The 16,557-nt window shown below is 42.1% G+C and overlaps 1 protein-coding gene across 1 annotated transcript in view; it reads left to right on the plus strand.

Annotated features, from left to right (window-relative positions):
* The first annotated feature begins 462 nt into the window (after nucleotides 1-462).
* arid3c (AT rich interactive domain 3C (BRIGHT-like)) overlaps nucleotides 463-16,557 on the plus strand; it is a 183,394-nt gene continuing 167,299 nt past the window's right edge. The window contains exons 1-2 of the mRNA XM_034169534.1: nucleotides 463-592; nucleotides 677-1,024. Coding sequence (XP_034025425.1) covers nucleotides 563-592; nucleotides 677-1,024 — 378 coding nt within the window. The 5' untranslated portion in view covers nucleotides 463-562. The remainder of the gene's footprint in view (nucleotides 593-676; nucleotides 1,025-16,557) is intronic.

Below are 16,557 nucleotides of genomic sequence, written 5' to 3' on the forward strand. Positions count from 1 at the left end.
AAAGACAAGGCACACAAAGATAACAATATTAACAGTGAAAATAAGACCCAATTAAAAGTCTACAATCAAACATAATAAAAATAAATAAAAACAGTACCCATAAAATGTCAAATATTCAATCCAGAATCCATGCCAAAACAAAGTATTGCAAAAGTGCAATATGTGGACGTGCAAATAAGCAATAGTAGTGCAAAATAAACAAGAACATCAAAGGCTAATTTCCATTAAGTAATGAAATTGCACTGGGGATAAACGAGACCTGAAATCTTTTAGTCCTCCTCATAGGAGCCCTAAAACCATGAACCGGTCACAGTCAGTCATATCATGTGAATGAACAGACAGGATGGAAAATCAATCAATCAATTGAATGCACTCATCAATAAGTAGAATCAACCAATAGAACAGGTGTACCCCCCTCCTACTCCTTTGTCTCTCGTGCGCCCCCAGCGGTCGATCTGCGCCACAGTCGCCACTTGTTGCGTGAGCAGGTCGGAGCAGCGCGCAGTCTGTGGGCTCAGTCCGTGGGCTCCTGTCTGTGAGCGCGCTTCCCTGTGACGCACACATGGAGGATAAGTCGAGGAAATGCGCCCCGGTAGGTTTCCTTCACACTTCTCAGCTTTGCTCCGGGACTCTCGGTGTCACTGAAACGTGTGTCCCCGTGTGTGGTTTGGCGCAGCTCCGCTGCTCCTCCTCCCACAGCCCGCTCCCCGGAGCGCAGCTGCAGGCGGTGATGGAGAACCTGCAGCGGCAGCAGGCGGCCCGCCTGGCGCTGGAAGACAGAGAGCTCCGGAGCCCCGTCCGGACCGCGGTGGACTCGCACCAACAAGCCCTGGTCCTCCGCCACTCCTCCCGCGCTGGGACCGAGGAGCGGGAGGTGGACCCGCGGAGTGAGGTGGAGCACGAGGACGAGGAGGAGGTGGAGGAGGAGGAAGAGGAGGAGGAGGATGAGCGCCGTCAGTCGACCCTGATCGGCAGAGTCCCTCCGACCCAGCACGAGTGGACCTACGAGGAGCAGTTCAAACAGGTACCGCTCACTCACCGCCGGTTCAAAAGTCCCGCTCACAGGAGCAGAGACACCGCACCTCTCAACTTTCCTTTATGACGATTCATCTTTAAGTGTCACGCGCACATAAGCAACTGAACGCACACGCATTTTTATTTGTTTATTTTTGTTTTTGGAGCAGTTTGGAGTTTCTGTTCTGAGTTCTGTGTTTGCAGGAGTTTAGGTTTGGGTTCGAGTTCCATCCAATTTACTGGTCAAATATTTATTAATTTTCTATTTTTAAGTGTAAAAGCACTTTAAATTGTATACTGTAGACAGTGCTATGTAATTAAAGATTATTATTGTTATTATTACTCCAGGCCCCCTTGACCCTTAATTTCTAATAATAATAATGATAACAACAACAACAACAATAATAATAATAATAATTATTATTATTATTATAACCCTGGGATAGACTCCAGGCCCCCTTGACCCTTAATTTCTAATAATAATAATAATAATAATAACAACAACAACAACAACAACAATAATAATAATAATAATAATAATAATGAATGAATGAATGAATGAAAACTGTTTATTTCGAACATTTGATACAACAACAATTACAAGATAGATCAGTAAAGACAACAACAAAAAAGTTCCTACTGTGTACCCAACATGTCCGAAAAGGGGTAGGGTGAAGCATCAGCTTATTTATCCCTACCCCTTCTTCCCCACAACCAGTAATACCCTTTGCCACATATACACATAGATTCCTACACACCTAAACCGATATCTATATATATATATATACATATACATACACATACACATATATATATATATATATATATACATACACACATCAACATACATACACATATACATACACATATATACACATATACATATATACACAAACATAAATATACACCTACACATACCTACTTACATACAAAATACTATATATTTACAAGCCGAAGCAAAAAACAAAAACACCCTAACCCTCATTACCCTTCCTCCTCCCTATACCCAGAAAAAAACATATTTTTGTACCGCTGTTTGAACTGGTTCATGCTTGGACATTGCTTGAGCCCCACTCCCAATCTGTTCCACATCCTCACCCCACAGACAGAAATACAGAAACCTTTTAATGTTGTTCGTGCCCACTGATGCTTTAAATTAAATTTCCCCCTCAGACTGTAATCCCCTGATCTGTTAAAAAACATATTTTTAATATTTGCTGGAAGTAAATTGTTTATTGCTTTATACACAATTTGTACTGTTTGAAAATGAACCAAGTCTGTGAATTTTAAGAATTTGGATTGTAAAAATAGTGGATTTGTATGATCTCTATAGCCAGTATTATGAATAATTCTTATAGCTCTTTTCTGCATTACTGATAGTGATTGTGTTGTACCTTTATAAGTATTACCCCATACCTCTGCACAGTACTGTAAATATGGTAAAACCAGTGAGCAGTAAAGAATGCGGAGTGAGTTGTGGTCCAGAATATGTTTCGCTTTGTTTAGAACTGAAATGCTTCTTGACAGTTTACTTTGTATATGTTTTATATGAGTCTTCCAGTTTATCTTATCATCTATTATCACCCCCAGAAACTTATTTTCATGTACCCTTTCAATATCTACCCCCTCGACTTGTAACTGAACCTGTATGTCTGTATTACAATAGCCAAATAACATGTATTTTGTTTTACTTAAGTTTAATGATAATTTGTTTCTGTCAAACCATATTTTCAATTTTCCCATTTCTATACTGATCCTCCTCAGTAACTCCTGCAAATCCCCCCCTGAACAAAAAATGCTTATGTCATCTGCAAATAATACTAATTTTAATATTTTGGAAACATTGACAATATCATTTATATAAATTAGAAACAGTTTTGGACCCAATACTGACCCCTGTGGGACGCCACAAGCATTGTCCAAGCATGATGATGTATATTCCCCCAACTTCACAAACTGTTTTCTGTTACTTAAGTAGCTTCTCACCCAGTGCAACACCAACCCCCTAATCCCATACTGTTCAAGTTTATTGATTAATATGTCATGATTGATTGTATCAAAAGCCTTTTTAAGGTCTATAAATATTCCAACTGAATGTAATTTGTGGTCTATGGCATTTGTAATCTCCTCAACTGATTCTATTAATGCAAGTGATGTTGAACTATGTGCTCTGAATCCATATTGACTATCAGTAAGTAATTTATGTTTATTTATGAATTTGTCTAATCTATTATTGAATAACTTTTCTAATAATTTGGAAAATTGTGGAAGCAAAGAAACAGGTCTATAATTTGTGAAGTGGTGTCTATCCCCAGTCTTATACAGCGGCACAACCTTAGCTATTTTCATTTGATTGGGAAATTTACCGGTTTGAAATGATAAGTTACAGATGTATGTTAATGGTTCTACAATCCATTCAATGACCTGTTTTACCACCACCATATCAATTTCATTTAAATCGGTAGATGTTTTATATTTACAATTATTCACAATGTCTATAATTTCATTTCCATCCACTGCTGTGAGGAACATTGAACAGGGATTTCTTTCTATAAGATTATTATCCCAATCCTCAGATTGGGAATCGGGAATTTTTTCTGCCAAGCTTGGTCCAATATTTACAAAAAAATTATTAAAACCGTTGACTACCTCATCCTTATTTTCCTTCTTGACATTATTATCAATGAAATACTGAGGGTAACTCTGTTTTTTATTACCATTTTTGATAATGCTATTTAATATATCCCATATTCCTTTAATAATAATAATAATAATAATAATAATATTATTATTATAACCCTGGGATAGGCTTCAGGCCCCCTTAATTTTGTAAAATACACAAATCATAATAATAATAATAATTACAATAATAATAATTGTTATTATTGTAATTATACTGCTGGAATAGGCTCCAGTCCCCTGACCGTTAAATATGCAAAATTGTACTATTATTATTATTATTATTATTATTATTATTATTATTATTATTATTATTATCATCATTATTATACTTCTGGAATAGGCTCCAGGCCCCCTTAATGAAGGAACATTCAAATATTATTGTTACACACACAGTCATCTTCAACTGCTCAGTCCAATCAAGGGTCACGGGGGGCTGGAGCCTATCCCAGCAGTCATAGAGCGTGACGCGGGGTACACCCAGGACAGGACGCCAGTCTGTCACAGGGCCACAAACAGACAAACAAACACATTCATACCCACTCGCACACCTACGGGCAATTTAAAGATTCCAGTCCACCTAACCTCAATCACAATCACAATAACCAATATCACAATCCTCTTTGGATGTGAGAGGAAACCGGAGCACCTGGAGGAAACCCACAAAAACACAGGGAGAACATGCAAACCCCACACAGAAAGGCCACAGGCGTGTATATATATATATATATATAGGGTGGGGCAATAAAATGTTACCACTTTTTTTTTGATCGTACACAAGTTTTTGAAATGAGAACTTATTCGAAAATTTTATTTACAGACTTGTAACAGAGGCATCAGATTAACATTTGATACCAAAGATTTCCCACTTTGTCTCTTGTTTTTTTGCGCACCGTTCAATAATTGATGACATGTTCAATCCACGCTCCTCTTCTTTGGATTACAGCTGCAACATGCACATTGAAGTTTGTGGTGACATTCATGCTCCTTTTCAAAGTATTTTAGTCCTATTTAGCAGTTACTGCTAAAAATATATATATAAATAAAACAAAACCATTTTGTTCTGATAAGGAACCACTAGGCGGCAGTGTTGGACAGTAGTACACTGCTTGTGTTATGTGGACTTGATTGCTAGTTACAGCTCAAGGACACCACTGTATGTTACACTTGTAGAAAATTCAACATAAATCATAAAACATATCTACGGCATCACTGTATATGAATATCCAAACTGGACATTGGGGCAGTCCAGACTTTCTAAAGTGCTCCACTTTGTTGTTGAAGTTGTTCGTTAAGTGATTGCAAGGTTTCAAGAAAACACTTTACCCACTGAACAAACTGGATCAGAGTTAACGTGCCATCCAGCTGCTGGCAAAAGTCAGGCAGTAAACACAGAAGCTTCTGTCTTTCACTGGATGCAAAGCAGTGCACAGTGCGATGCAGGTGTCCCTGTGAGTTACATCTGACTGTGTTTGTGATTACCGCTGTTTCTTGTGTGCGCATGTTGATCTGGACTGATCTGCACTATCCATTGCCATACAGTGTAAGCCCCAACCAGCCACCCACCCATGGTGTTGCCACACATCAAGGGGGTGTCTGCTCCAAGGTTGTCTAAATTATAAGTGCTTATAAGTTCACGTTAGATAAAGTCATAATAACTCAATTAATGAATAGAATAGAAACTTTATTGTCATTGCACACACACACACACACACACACACACACACACACACATATATATATATATATATATATATATATATATATATATATATACACAGTGAGGGGTTTGAAATTTTCATCTTAGGTGCATGTCCACTGTGAGAGACATAACCTAAAAAAAAAATAAAAAAAAAAAATCCAGAAATCATAATGTATGATTTTTTAATAATTTATTGTATGTTACTGCTGCAAAATAAGTATTTGATCACCTACCAACCAGCAAGAATTCTGGCTCACACAGACCTGTTAATTCTTCTTTAAGAAGCCCTCTTATTCTGCACTCTTTACCTGTATTAATTGCACCTGTTTGAACTTGTTACCTGTATAAAAGACACCTGTTCACACACTCAATCAATCACACTCCAACCTGTCCACCACAGCCAAGACCAAAGAGCCTATGTCTAAGGACATCAGGGACAAAACTGTAGACCTGCACAAGGCTGGGATGGACTACAGGACAACAGGCAAGCAGCTTGGTAGAAGACAACAACTGTTATGATTATTTATTAGAAAGTGGAAGAAACACAAGATGACTGTCAATCTCCCTCGGTCTGGGATTCCATGCAAGATCTCAATTTGTGGGGTAAGGATGATTCTGAGAAAGCTCAGAACTCCAGAGGAGGACCTGGTCAATGACATGAAGAGAGCTGGGACCACAGTCACAAAGATTACATTAGTAACACATGATGCTGTCATGGTTTAGAATCCTGCAGGGCAGAAAGGTCCCCCTGTTCAAGCCAGCACATGTCCAGGCCTGTTTGAAGTTCACCAGTGACCATCTGGATGATCCAGAGGAGGCATGGGAGAAGGTCATGAGGTCAGATGATGAGACCAGAATAGAGCTTTTTGGAATCAGCTCCACTTACCATGTTTAGAGGATGAGAACAACCCCAAGAAAACCATCCCAACCGTGAAGCATGGGGTGGAAACATCATACTCTGGGGGTGCTCTTCTGCAAAGCGGACAGGACGACTGCACCGTATTGAAGGGAGGATGGATGGGGTCATGTATTACGAGATTTTGGCAAACAACCTCCTTCCCTCAGTAAGAGCATTAAAGATGGGTCATGGCTGGGTCTTCCAGCATGACAGTGACCCTAAACACACAGCCAGGGCAACTAAGGAGAGGCTCTGTAAGAAGCATTTCAAGGACCTGGAGTGGCCTGGCCAGTCTCCAGACCTGAACTCAATAGAAAATCTTTGGAGGGAGCTGAAACTCCAAACCTGAAAGATTTTGGAGAAGATCTGTATGGAGGAGTGGACCAAAATCCCTGCTGCAGTATGTGTAAACCTGATGACAATCTACAGAAAACATTTGACCTCTGTAATTGCAAACAAAGGCTACTGTACCAAATATTAACATTGATTTTCTCAGGTGTTCAAATACTTATTTGCAGCAGTAACATACAAATAAATTATTAAAAAATCCACGCAGACATGCAAACTCCACACAGAAAGACTGGGAATCGATCCCATGACCTTCTTTCTGTGAGGCACCAGTGCTAACCACTAAGTCACCATGCTGCCCTACAATAATCAATACAAATTATTTTTTTTTTCCTTTGGAAGGACCAAAGAAAAAAAGGGAAAAAAGTAGAATTGAAGTTATGTGCTAACGATTTAAATGAATGACTTCATTTTTTTGTGAGCAGATATTTGTGTGGACCTTTCTACATACCTAAAAATAAGAGGTTCTCCAAGGTTTCAAAAGGCATGTACACAGTGTTCTCCACCATAAAAATAATAATAATCTTAAGGAGTAGGTGGCAGAGCAACTAGTGTGCCTTTATTGAGAGAGTGGTGTCAACTCAGAACATGGCGCCATTTTGGTTCCAACTGCGCTGAACTACTGAATGAACCTATAATGTTTTCAACATTTTTTAAATCATTTAACCACATACAGCAACACATCCATGTACAGGTGGCATCAAAATAAATATAAAAATAGTTAAGCTATCACATTTACATAAACTTACAATTTATGATGATTTATTTAATTAATTTAAAGCCTGATTTATGTAGCTGCAGCTCTGGATCTCTGTGTCATGACGTCGATGTGCGTGACAGTTTTAAAGGATTATGGATTACTCTTTATTCTGGACTAATTTGACCCTGAACAATCTTTTTTCTACAATCATCACCTCCAAATCAAACATAAGCTGTACATTTTCCTCTTGTACGCTTCGTGCTGTAAATGTGTGGACTTTTCTGATCAATTTTTAATCAGCGTGTACTGCAAAATACTATTATAATATGATGGCAAACAGAGCAAAAGCAGAAAAGTGTCAAATCACAGCCTTTTATGTCTGATTTAGCAGGTGCACGGTAGGCTTCAGGTCCCAGTCTGAACACGGTTTGAAAAAAGAAATAGTCGGACTTTTAATCAGGGAAATGACTCCGGTCTGACTTTTCTCAAATCGGCGAGTGTCAGAGTGCTGAACTTTAATTTGTACCTCTGCACATCCAGACTGTTCAGGGATTTTAATGGAAATACTTTGCAATCGGACAGGACATTTTATCCGATGTGAGCAAAAATCTGTTATACAAAAGCCGTTATATACAGTTAGGGCTGCAGTTATTGATTATTTTAGTAATCAAGTATTCTATCAATTATTCTGGCAATTAATCAAGTAATTGTATAAAAGTACTTTTGCATTTTTAAACATTATCAATAGTCCAGGGCTAACTCAGCCACATGGGGTGTGCAGCCAGTATATTCTGAGTGCCGGTCCCAAGCCCGGATAAATGAGGAGGGTTGCGTCAGGAAGGGCATCTGGCGTAAAACAAGCCAACCCAACTATGCAGACTCAGAATCGAATTCCCATACCGGATCGGTCGCGGCCCGGGTTAACAACGTCCGCCACCGGTGCTATTGCCCAACAGGGTGCCGGTGGAAATTGGGCTACTGCTGGGCGAAGACGACGAAGAAGAGGAGGAAAACGTTGCCACGAACAGCGGGAGAAGAAGAAAACTTGAAGGGTGGAAATGAGAGTGGGGACTTTGAATGTTGGTAGTATGACTGGTAAAGGGAAAGAGCTGGCTGATATGATGGAGAGGAGAAAGGGAGACATATTGTGTGTGCAAGAGACCAAGTGGAAGGGAAGTAAGAGCAGGAGCATCGGCGTTGGGTACAAGTTGTTGTACCATGGTGAGGACAGGAAGAGAAATGGTGTTGGGGTCATTTTAAAGGAAGAGTATGTTAAAAGTGTGTTGGAGGTTAAGCGAGTGTCTGACAGGGTGATGAGTGTGAAGTTGGAAATTGAAGGGGTGATGATGAATATCATCAGTGCATATGCCCCACAGGTAGGTTGTGAGATGAAGGAGAAAGAAGATTTCTGGAGTGTGTTAGATGAGGTGGTGGAGAGTGTGCCCAAGCATGAAAGAGTGGTGATAGGAGCAGACTTCAATGGGCATGTTGGTGAAGGGAACAGAGGTGATGAGGAAGTAATGGGTAGATATGGTATCAAGGATAGGAATGGGGAAGGACAGATGGTAGTTGATTTTGCAAAAAGGATGGAAATGGCTGTGGTGAATACCTAGTTTAAGAAAAGGGAGGAGCACAGGGTAACATATAAGAGTGGAGGAAGGTGCACACAGGTGGACTACATTCTTTATAGGAGATGCAAGCTAAAAGAAATCAGACACTGTAAGGTGGTAGCAGGAGAGAGTGTCACTAGACAGCATAGGATGGTTGTTTGTAGGATGACTTTAGAGGTAAAGAAGAGAGTGAGAGCTCAACAAAGGATCAGATGGTGGAAGCTGAAGGAGGAAGACTGTGTGAAATTTAGCGAGCAGGTGAGAGAAGCACTAGTTGGAGGGGAAGCAATTTTGGACAACTGGAAAAGTACTGCAGATGTGGTGAGGGAGACAGCTAGGGCAGTACTGAGTATGACATGTGGACAGTGGAAGGAAGACAAGGAGACTTGGTGGTGGAATGAAGAGGTCCAGGAAAGCATAAGGAGAAAGAGGTTGGCGAAAAAGTTTTGGGATAGTCGGAGAGATGAAGAAAGTAGACAGGAGTACAAGGAGATGCGGCGTAAGGCGAGAAGAGAAGTGGCAAAAGCAAAGGAAAAGGCATATTGCGAGCTGTACAAGAAGTTGAATAGTAAGGAAGGAGAAAAGGACTTGTACCGATTGGCCAGACAAAGGGACAGAGCTGGAAAGGATGTGCAGCAGGTTAGGGTGGTAAAAGATGCACATGGTAATGTGCTGACAAGTGAGGAGTGTGTGCTGAGAAGGTGGAGGGAATATTTTGAAGAGTTGATGAATAAAGAAAATGAGCGAGAGAAAAGGCTGGATTATGTGGTGAGAGTAAATCAGGAAGTAAAAGAGATTAGCAAGGACGAAGTGAGGGCTGCTATGAAGAGGATGAAGAGTGGAAAGGCAGTTGGTCCAGATGACATTCCAATGGAGGCATGGAAATGTCTAGGAGAGATGGGTTTCTAACCAGATTGTTTAATAAAATCTTGGAAAGTGAGAGGATGCCTGAGGAGTGGAGACGAAGTGTGCTGGTTCCTATTTTCAAGAACAAGGGTGATGTGCAGAGCTGCAGTAACTACAGAGGCATAAAGCTGATCAGCCACAGCATGAAGTTATGGGAAAGAGTAGTAGAAGCTAGGCTTAGAAAACAGGTGAAGATCTGTGAGCAGCAATATGGTTTCATGCCGAGAAAGAGCACTACAGATGCAATGTTTGCTCTGAGAATACTGTTGGAAAAGTAAAAGTGTTTGTGGACTTAGAAAAAGCTTATGATAGGGTGCCAAGAGAAGAGTTGTGGCATTGTATGAGGAAATCTGGAGTGGCAGAGAAGTACGTTAGGGTAGTGCAGGACATGTACAAGAATAGTGTGACAGCGGTGAGATGCGCAGTCGGAATGACAGACTCATTCAAGGTGGAGGTGGGATTACACCAAGGATCAGCTCTGAGTCCTTTCTTGTTTGCAGTGGTGATGGACAGGTTGACAGATGAGATCAGACAGGAGTCCCCATGGACTATGATGTTTGCAGATGACATTGTGATCTGTAGTGAGAGTAGAGAGCAAGTTGAGTCTAGTCTGGAGAAGTTGAGATATGCTTTGGAGAGAAGGGGAATGAAAGTCAGTAGAAGCAAGACTGAGTACATGTGTGTGAATGAGAGGGAGCCCAGTGGAATAGTGCAGTTACAAGGAGTAGAAGTGGTGAAAGTAGATGAGTTTAAATATTTGGGGTCAACTGTTCAAAGTAATGGAGAGTGTGGTAGAGAGGTGAAGAAGAGAGTGCAGGCAGGGTGGAGTGGGTGGAGAAAGGTGGCAGGAGTGATTTGTGACCGAAGAATATCAGCAAGAGTGAAGGGGAAAGTTTACAAAACAGTAGTGAGACCAGCTATGTTGTATGGTTTAGAGACAGTGGCACTAACAAAAAGACAGGAGGCAGAGCTGGAGGTGGCAGAGCTGAAGATGTTGAGATTCTCTTTGGGAGTGACAAGAATGGACAAGATTAGGAATGAACATATCAGAGGGACAGCTCAGGTGGGACGGTTTGGAGACAAAGTCAGAGAGGCCAGATTGAGATGGTTTGGACATGTGCAGAGGAGGGACCCAGAGTATATACGGAGAAGGATGCTGAGGATGGAGCCACCAGGCAGGAGGAGAAGAGGGAGACCAAAGAGGAGGTTCATGGATGTGCTGAGAGAGGACATGCAGGTGGTTGGTGTGACAGAGGAAGATACAGAGGACAGGGTGAGATGGAAACGATTGATCTGCTGTGGCGACCCCTAACGGGAACAGCCGAAAGACAAAGAAGAAGAATCAATAGTCCAGGGCTCTCCCGACTAAGGAATGGCACAATGTTGCTGCACCAAAGTTTTGACATTTTGCTGGAATGGTGATGGGATGTGTCTTTCTGTTTTGTTTTATTAACCATAAGTTTTTTTTTTTAAATGTTGGTGGACTTGGTCCCTGCGTGATATTTTTTTTTTAAATCCCTCTTTCTCTACAATTCAGCAGATGCATTTCATTTGGAGGTTGAACCATACAAGCCTCAATGTCAGTTTTTGATTTTATTTCATTTCTTTAAGTATTTATTGTATTACAGTGTTTGTGTAGTGTTGTGTGTTGTCCAAAAAAGCAAAAATTAAAAAGCGAAACACTCAGTGCGAGTCTGAGCAAAATGCAGTTGAAAGAGTGGACTTTTGCTGAGAGGATCTTTCAGAAACTATTTATCAGTGTGGCCGGGAACGGAGCTGTAGCTGTGTGAGGAGCTCCCCTCACACCGGGCAGAGAGACAGCAGCCGGCCGCCGGGCGAATAGTCAGGCCCCACGTAGAGCGGACCGTGTGTGTTTTAAAAATAGACAAACACACTGCTTCACTTTAAATGCGCAGTAGGTCTATTTTAGATAATCAGTGTGGAGCTTCTTTCACTTAAAAGACTTACCCACTTATTTTTTACTCTGTGGAAAGGTGTAGCTGCTCTCGCTGCTAATATGATTAGCTGTTATGCTCGAGTCTTCTTCTGTTTTTTTTTTCTGGGGACGTTGCAGCGCCACACACCGGCCTGGCATATGTACTACAACTTTAAACAAAGCTTCGAGGCACAGAATTTGCCTTGAACATTTTTTGTAATCAAATTATTCGAGTTACTCGACTAATCGTTTCAGGCCTATATACGGTGTTTATTACATGGAAAAGTCGGATTCCATCCCACATGGCTGACTTTATTTTCCCAAATTTTTCTTCTGTTTGGATCTGAAGGGAATCTGTACATCTTGAAGAACTTGCTGTGTCTATTTGTGCGTCCAAATGCACAGCAACCTGGCATTTTCAGCGAATAAATAAATAAAATAGCTGGATTTACATGCAGACACATTAACAGCCAATGCTGTTTTGGAACCAAGATGGCACCAGGTGTCACATGACTGTTTTTTTTTTGACTCGTCATGTCGCCACTCTCTCAATTAAGGCACGCTAAGGGCAACCCCTCCTCGCCCTCTTGAAAATTGGTTTTATTTACCTGTGTATAAGTACTTCATTTTAACATGACTTTTTCTAAGGGTGTGTTTACACTGAACATTAGAATCAGTTTGGATTTAACAAAGCACAACACACATATGTAAAATTATCTGGTTCCAGATTCTGGTTCAAGATTTCACTTTATATAGGTTTTGAAGGATTACTTCAAAACGTCTTCACAGATTCTCACCAAATTTGTACCACAGATAGATATTAGGGCATGGAAGACCCCACTGAATTTTTGGAGGTGATCTGGATCTGGATTGGTGGATGTCAGAAATCTCTGATTGCTCTTGTTAAATGTGCAGATTGTGGTAAAATGAAAACAAGGAACATTTGTCCATTATCTTGAATGAAAACAACGTACCCAGTGTTGAAATAATATTTTAAATACAGCTACATTTTTATATTAAATTATATTTTGAACAGTACTACTGAATAAAAATAGCCTTTGTCAATGTCATAAGAAAGTAATCAAAAAAAGAAAAAAATAAAGGCAACAAGGCAGTAGCAGTAGTAGTAATAATAATAATAATAATAATAATAATAACAATAATAATAGCTTTGTATCTGTATTGTAGGAGGGTTCGGGGGCATCCGCCTCCCCCCAGAAAATTTTGAAATACATAACTCTTTGAAACACTATTTCCTGCATTTTGGGGACTACTTTGTGTTGCTAACTGGGACGTTAAATAACATAACCACCAAACTGAAGACCCTCCTCCCCCCAACTACAACTCCATGACATGTCTTTTTAAAAAGGAAAAAACAAACAAACAAACAGGAAAGCCCCCTATGATAGTTAAATCACAGCATAGGGCCCCAAATCCAACCTGGTCTCACGGCAAGTCATGATTCAGCAGCACAAAATATACATTAATCTATTGGTTCGTGATATTGTGACGAAGTCTGCCCATCGTGTCTACATGTGTTTTGTGGAATTGGAGAAGGTGTATTATTGGGTACCCTAGGCAGGGTTCGATTTTAGCATTTACCCATGGCACCCTACTTTGGGGGTGGGCACACATCTCTCTAGACTTTCATTCCCGACTGGAATCCACCTTTTTTATTCGATAACTGTACAGAAATCTATCAAATTTGGACAAAATTTGCACAGAATTCGACTTTCCTTTCCTAGAGATCTACACATACACAAAACGTCATGGAAAAATGTTCTTCTCCTCTGCTTCTAATGCTGCGGGACAGGAGGTCCTCAAACTGGGTCCTGCAGAGGCAGAAGGACTGCTGAAAGCGGCCGTCGTCCAGAAGCAGCTCCTGCAGCAAATAATGATACTCCCCGATTTGGGAACATCTCATGATGTTTGTCAGCTTTCCACAACGACTCGCTCCATGTGATCAAGGTCCATCATGTTAACTTGACTGACAACTGGAGCCGGCGAGCGGCAACCTCTCCCTGTCATCAGGGAAGAGGTCTAGGTGGCCAGCCTTCAAGGACACCCATGTGTTGGGAAAGTGTAAGTACACGGACCCACAACAGGGGGCGCAAATGAACGGACAATGGAATAGGTCAAATAACACACTTTACTGTTGTGAATATGCACAACAAGTACAACAGATTACAATAATGGACAAAGTCAAATTCACACAGGTGTCGTGTGGGCAGGCTCGAAGATAGGAGACGCCTCTCCAAAGTAGAACCGGAACCACACGGTTTCCTCCGCCACCAGACCCCGGGAATACTGGAGCCGCCAAGTCCCGAATTCCCAGGTGGCCACTGCCTCCGCGTGTCGGACCTGGTACTGCTGGCGAGGAATAAAGAACAATTAAAGGAGGGCGCGTTCGCACCCAGGAATCCGAACGGCAGGTAAGCTGCCTCCACCTCTCGTTGGAAAGTTCTCTCAGAGTAATGGACAAAGTCACAAAGATCACTGTCAAACAGTTAGCTGAGTACGTTACCTTCTCGGTAGAAACGATATCTCGGCAAAGAGGTGGAGACGTCGTCCTGCTGATATACTCCTGCCGATCAGATGATTGGTAACAGCTGTTGCAGGTGATGCGTGACAGCTGTCACCCTGGCTGCTCCTGTGAGGCGGCTGCGCCCTCTGGTGCCTGGAGCCCGCACTCCAGACAGGGCGCCCTCTGGTGGTGGGCCAGCAGTACCTCCTCTTCTGGCGGCCCACACAACACCATGTGCAGGTTGCTGCCACTACCACCAGTTCTGGTTCTGTGACAGTGGCAGTGGATGCTGATGAAGAGGCTGCTGGTGATCCTGCTGCTGCCTATACCACTGGAGCCTCTAATGTAGACTCAGACTCTGACTCTGGCTCAGATTCTGCCTTAGATTCTGAGTTTAATTTTGATTCTGAGGAAGAACACCTTGAAGTGCTGCAGAGAATGGCAGATGACCATGATGACTGCTAATAGATTTTCTGTAATCACAAGTGTAATCAACACTCATGGCAGCCATGATTGTTAATGGACTGGATGTTTAATAAAACATCGGCAGCTTAGATGACCCCAATGCCAATCTGCCTGTGCATATTGGCGTGTGGTCATCTCAGCTTCTGACAAGGTTAGCAAATTTCTAAATTTCAGAAAATATTATTCCAAAAACACAAAAATTCCCTCCCATAATTTCACCCCAATTCTGCCACAGATATCACCACAATGCACCATTTGCATCCTTTTATATCAAAATTTTGCAAAGCGGTAGGTTTGGCATTGAACTTTTCTGAGGGGCACCAAACTTTTCAGATTTTGGTGCCCTTAAGGCACACAACTATTTATTCTAAAAGGCAAACCCTGACCCCGGGAGATACTGTGGGAGGTGCTGCGATAGTATGAAATAAGGGGGTCCCTTCTCAGGGCCATCCAATCTCTGTACTCACAAAGCGAGAGCTGTGTTCAGGTTCTCAGCAGTAAGTCAGACTTGTTTCTGTTGGGGGTTGGCCTCTGCCAGGGCTACGCCTTCTCACCAATCTTGTTTGTGATATTCATGAACAGGATATCAAGTCATAGTCACAGCGGGAGGAGGGTCTTCAGTTTGGTGGGCTCAGGGTCTCATCACTGCTTTTTGCAGATGATATTGTCCTGTTGGCATTATCGGCCTGTGACCTCCAGGACTCAATGGATCAGTTCACAGCCAAGTGTGAAGTGGCTGGGATGAGGATCAGCACCTCTAAATCTGAGGCCATGGTTCTCAGCAGGAAACCCATGTATTGCCTACACCGGGTAGGGAATGAGGTCTTGCCCCAAGTGAAGGAGTTCAAGTACCTCGGGGTCTTGTTCACAAGTGAGAGGACAATGGAGCGTGAGACTGGCTGGAGAATTGGTGCAGCAGGGCCGGTGTTGCATTCCCTCTACCGTCCTGTTGTGATGAAAAGGGAGCTGAGCCAAAAGGTGAAGCTCTCAATCTGCTCGTCAATCTTCGTTCCTACTCTTACCTATGGTCATGAGGTTTGGGTCCAAAGACCAAAAGAACAAGATTGCAGGTACAAGCGACTTAAATGGGCTTCCTCAGGAGGATGGCTGGTGTCTCACTTAGAGATAGGGTGAGAAGTTCGGTCATCCGTGACGAGGTCGGAGTAGAGTCGCTGCTCCTTCGTGTTGAAAGGACCCAGCTGAGGTAGTTCGGGCATCTGGTAAGGATGCCCCCTGGGCGCATCCCTAGGGAGGTGTTCCAGGCACATTCAGCTGGGAGGAGACCCCGGGGAAGACTCAGGACTAGGTGGAGAGATTATGTGTCCACAGTGGCCTGGGAACACTTCAGTATACCACAGACAGAGGTGGTCAATGTGGCCTGGGAAAGGGAAGTTTTGGAGTCCCCTGCTGGAACTGTTGCCCCCACAACCCAATCCTGGATAAGCGGTTGAAGATGAGCGAGTGAGTGAGTGAAAAATAGTGATGCCAGAGGTTTGCGGTGCTGTAATTTTAAGGAAAGTTCCCCACATGTGCTTCAGACTTTGTTAGCTTTACAGTATGCTAGCGGGCTTTTCCACGGGGTCTCCTGGTCTTATAGGATTTATTGAGGTGTCACACAGGGGCTGGCAGAGCAGTCTGTTGTGTGTAATGTGTGTGATTTTCCCCGGAGGATATATGAAGCTCAATGTCATTTTCTCTGATACAACCCCAGTTCCAATGAAGTTGGGACGTTGTGTGAAATGTAAATAAATACAGAATACAATGATTTGCAAATC

The sequence above is a fragment of the Thalassophryne amazonica genome, chromosome 5, assembly GCF_902500255.1.
Source record: "Thalassophryne amazonica chromosome 5, fThaAma1.1, whole genome shotgun sequence".
In the NCBI taxonomy this organism is placed as follows: Eukaryota; Metazoa; Chordata; class Actinopteri; order Batrachoidiformes; family Batrachoididae; genus Thalassophryne; species Thalassophryne amazonica.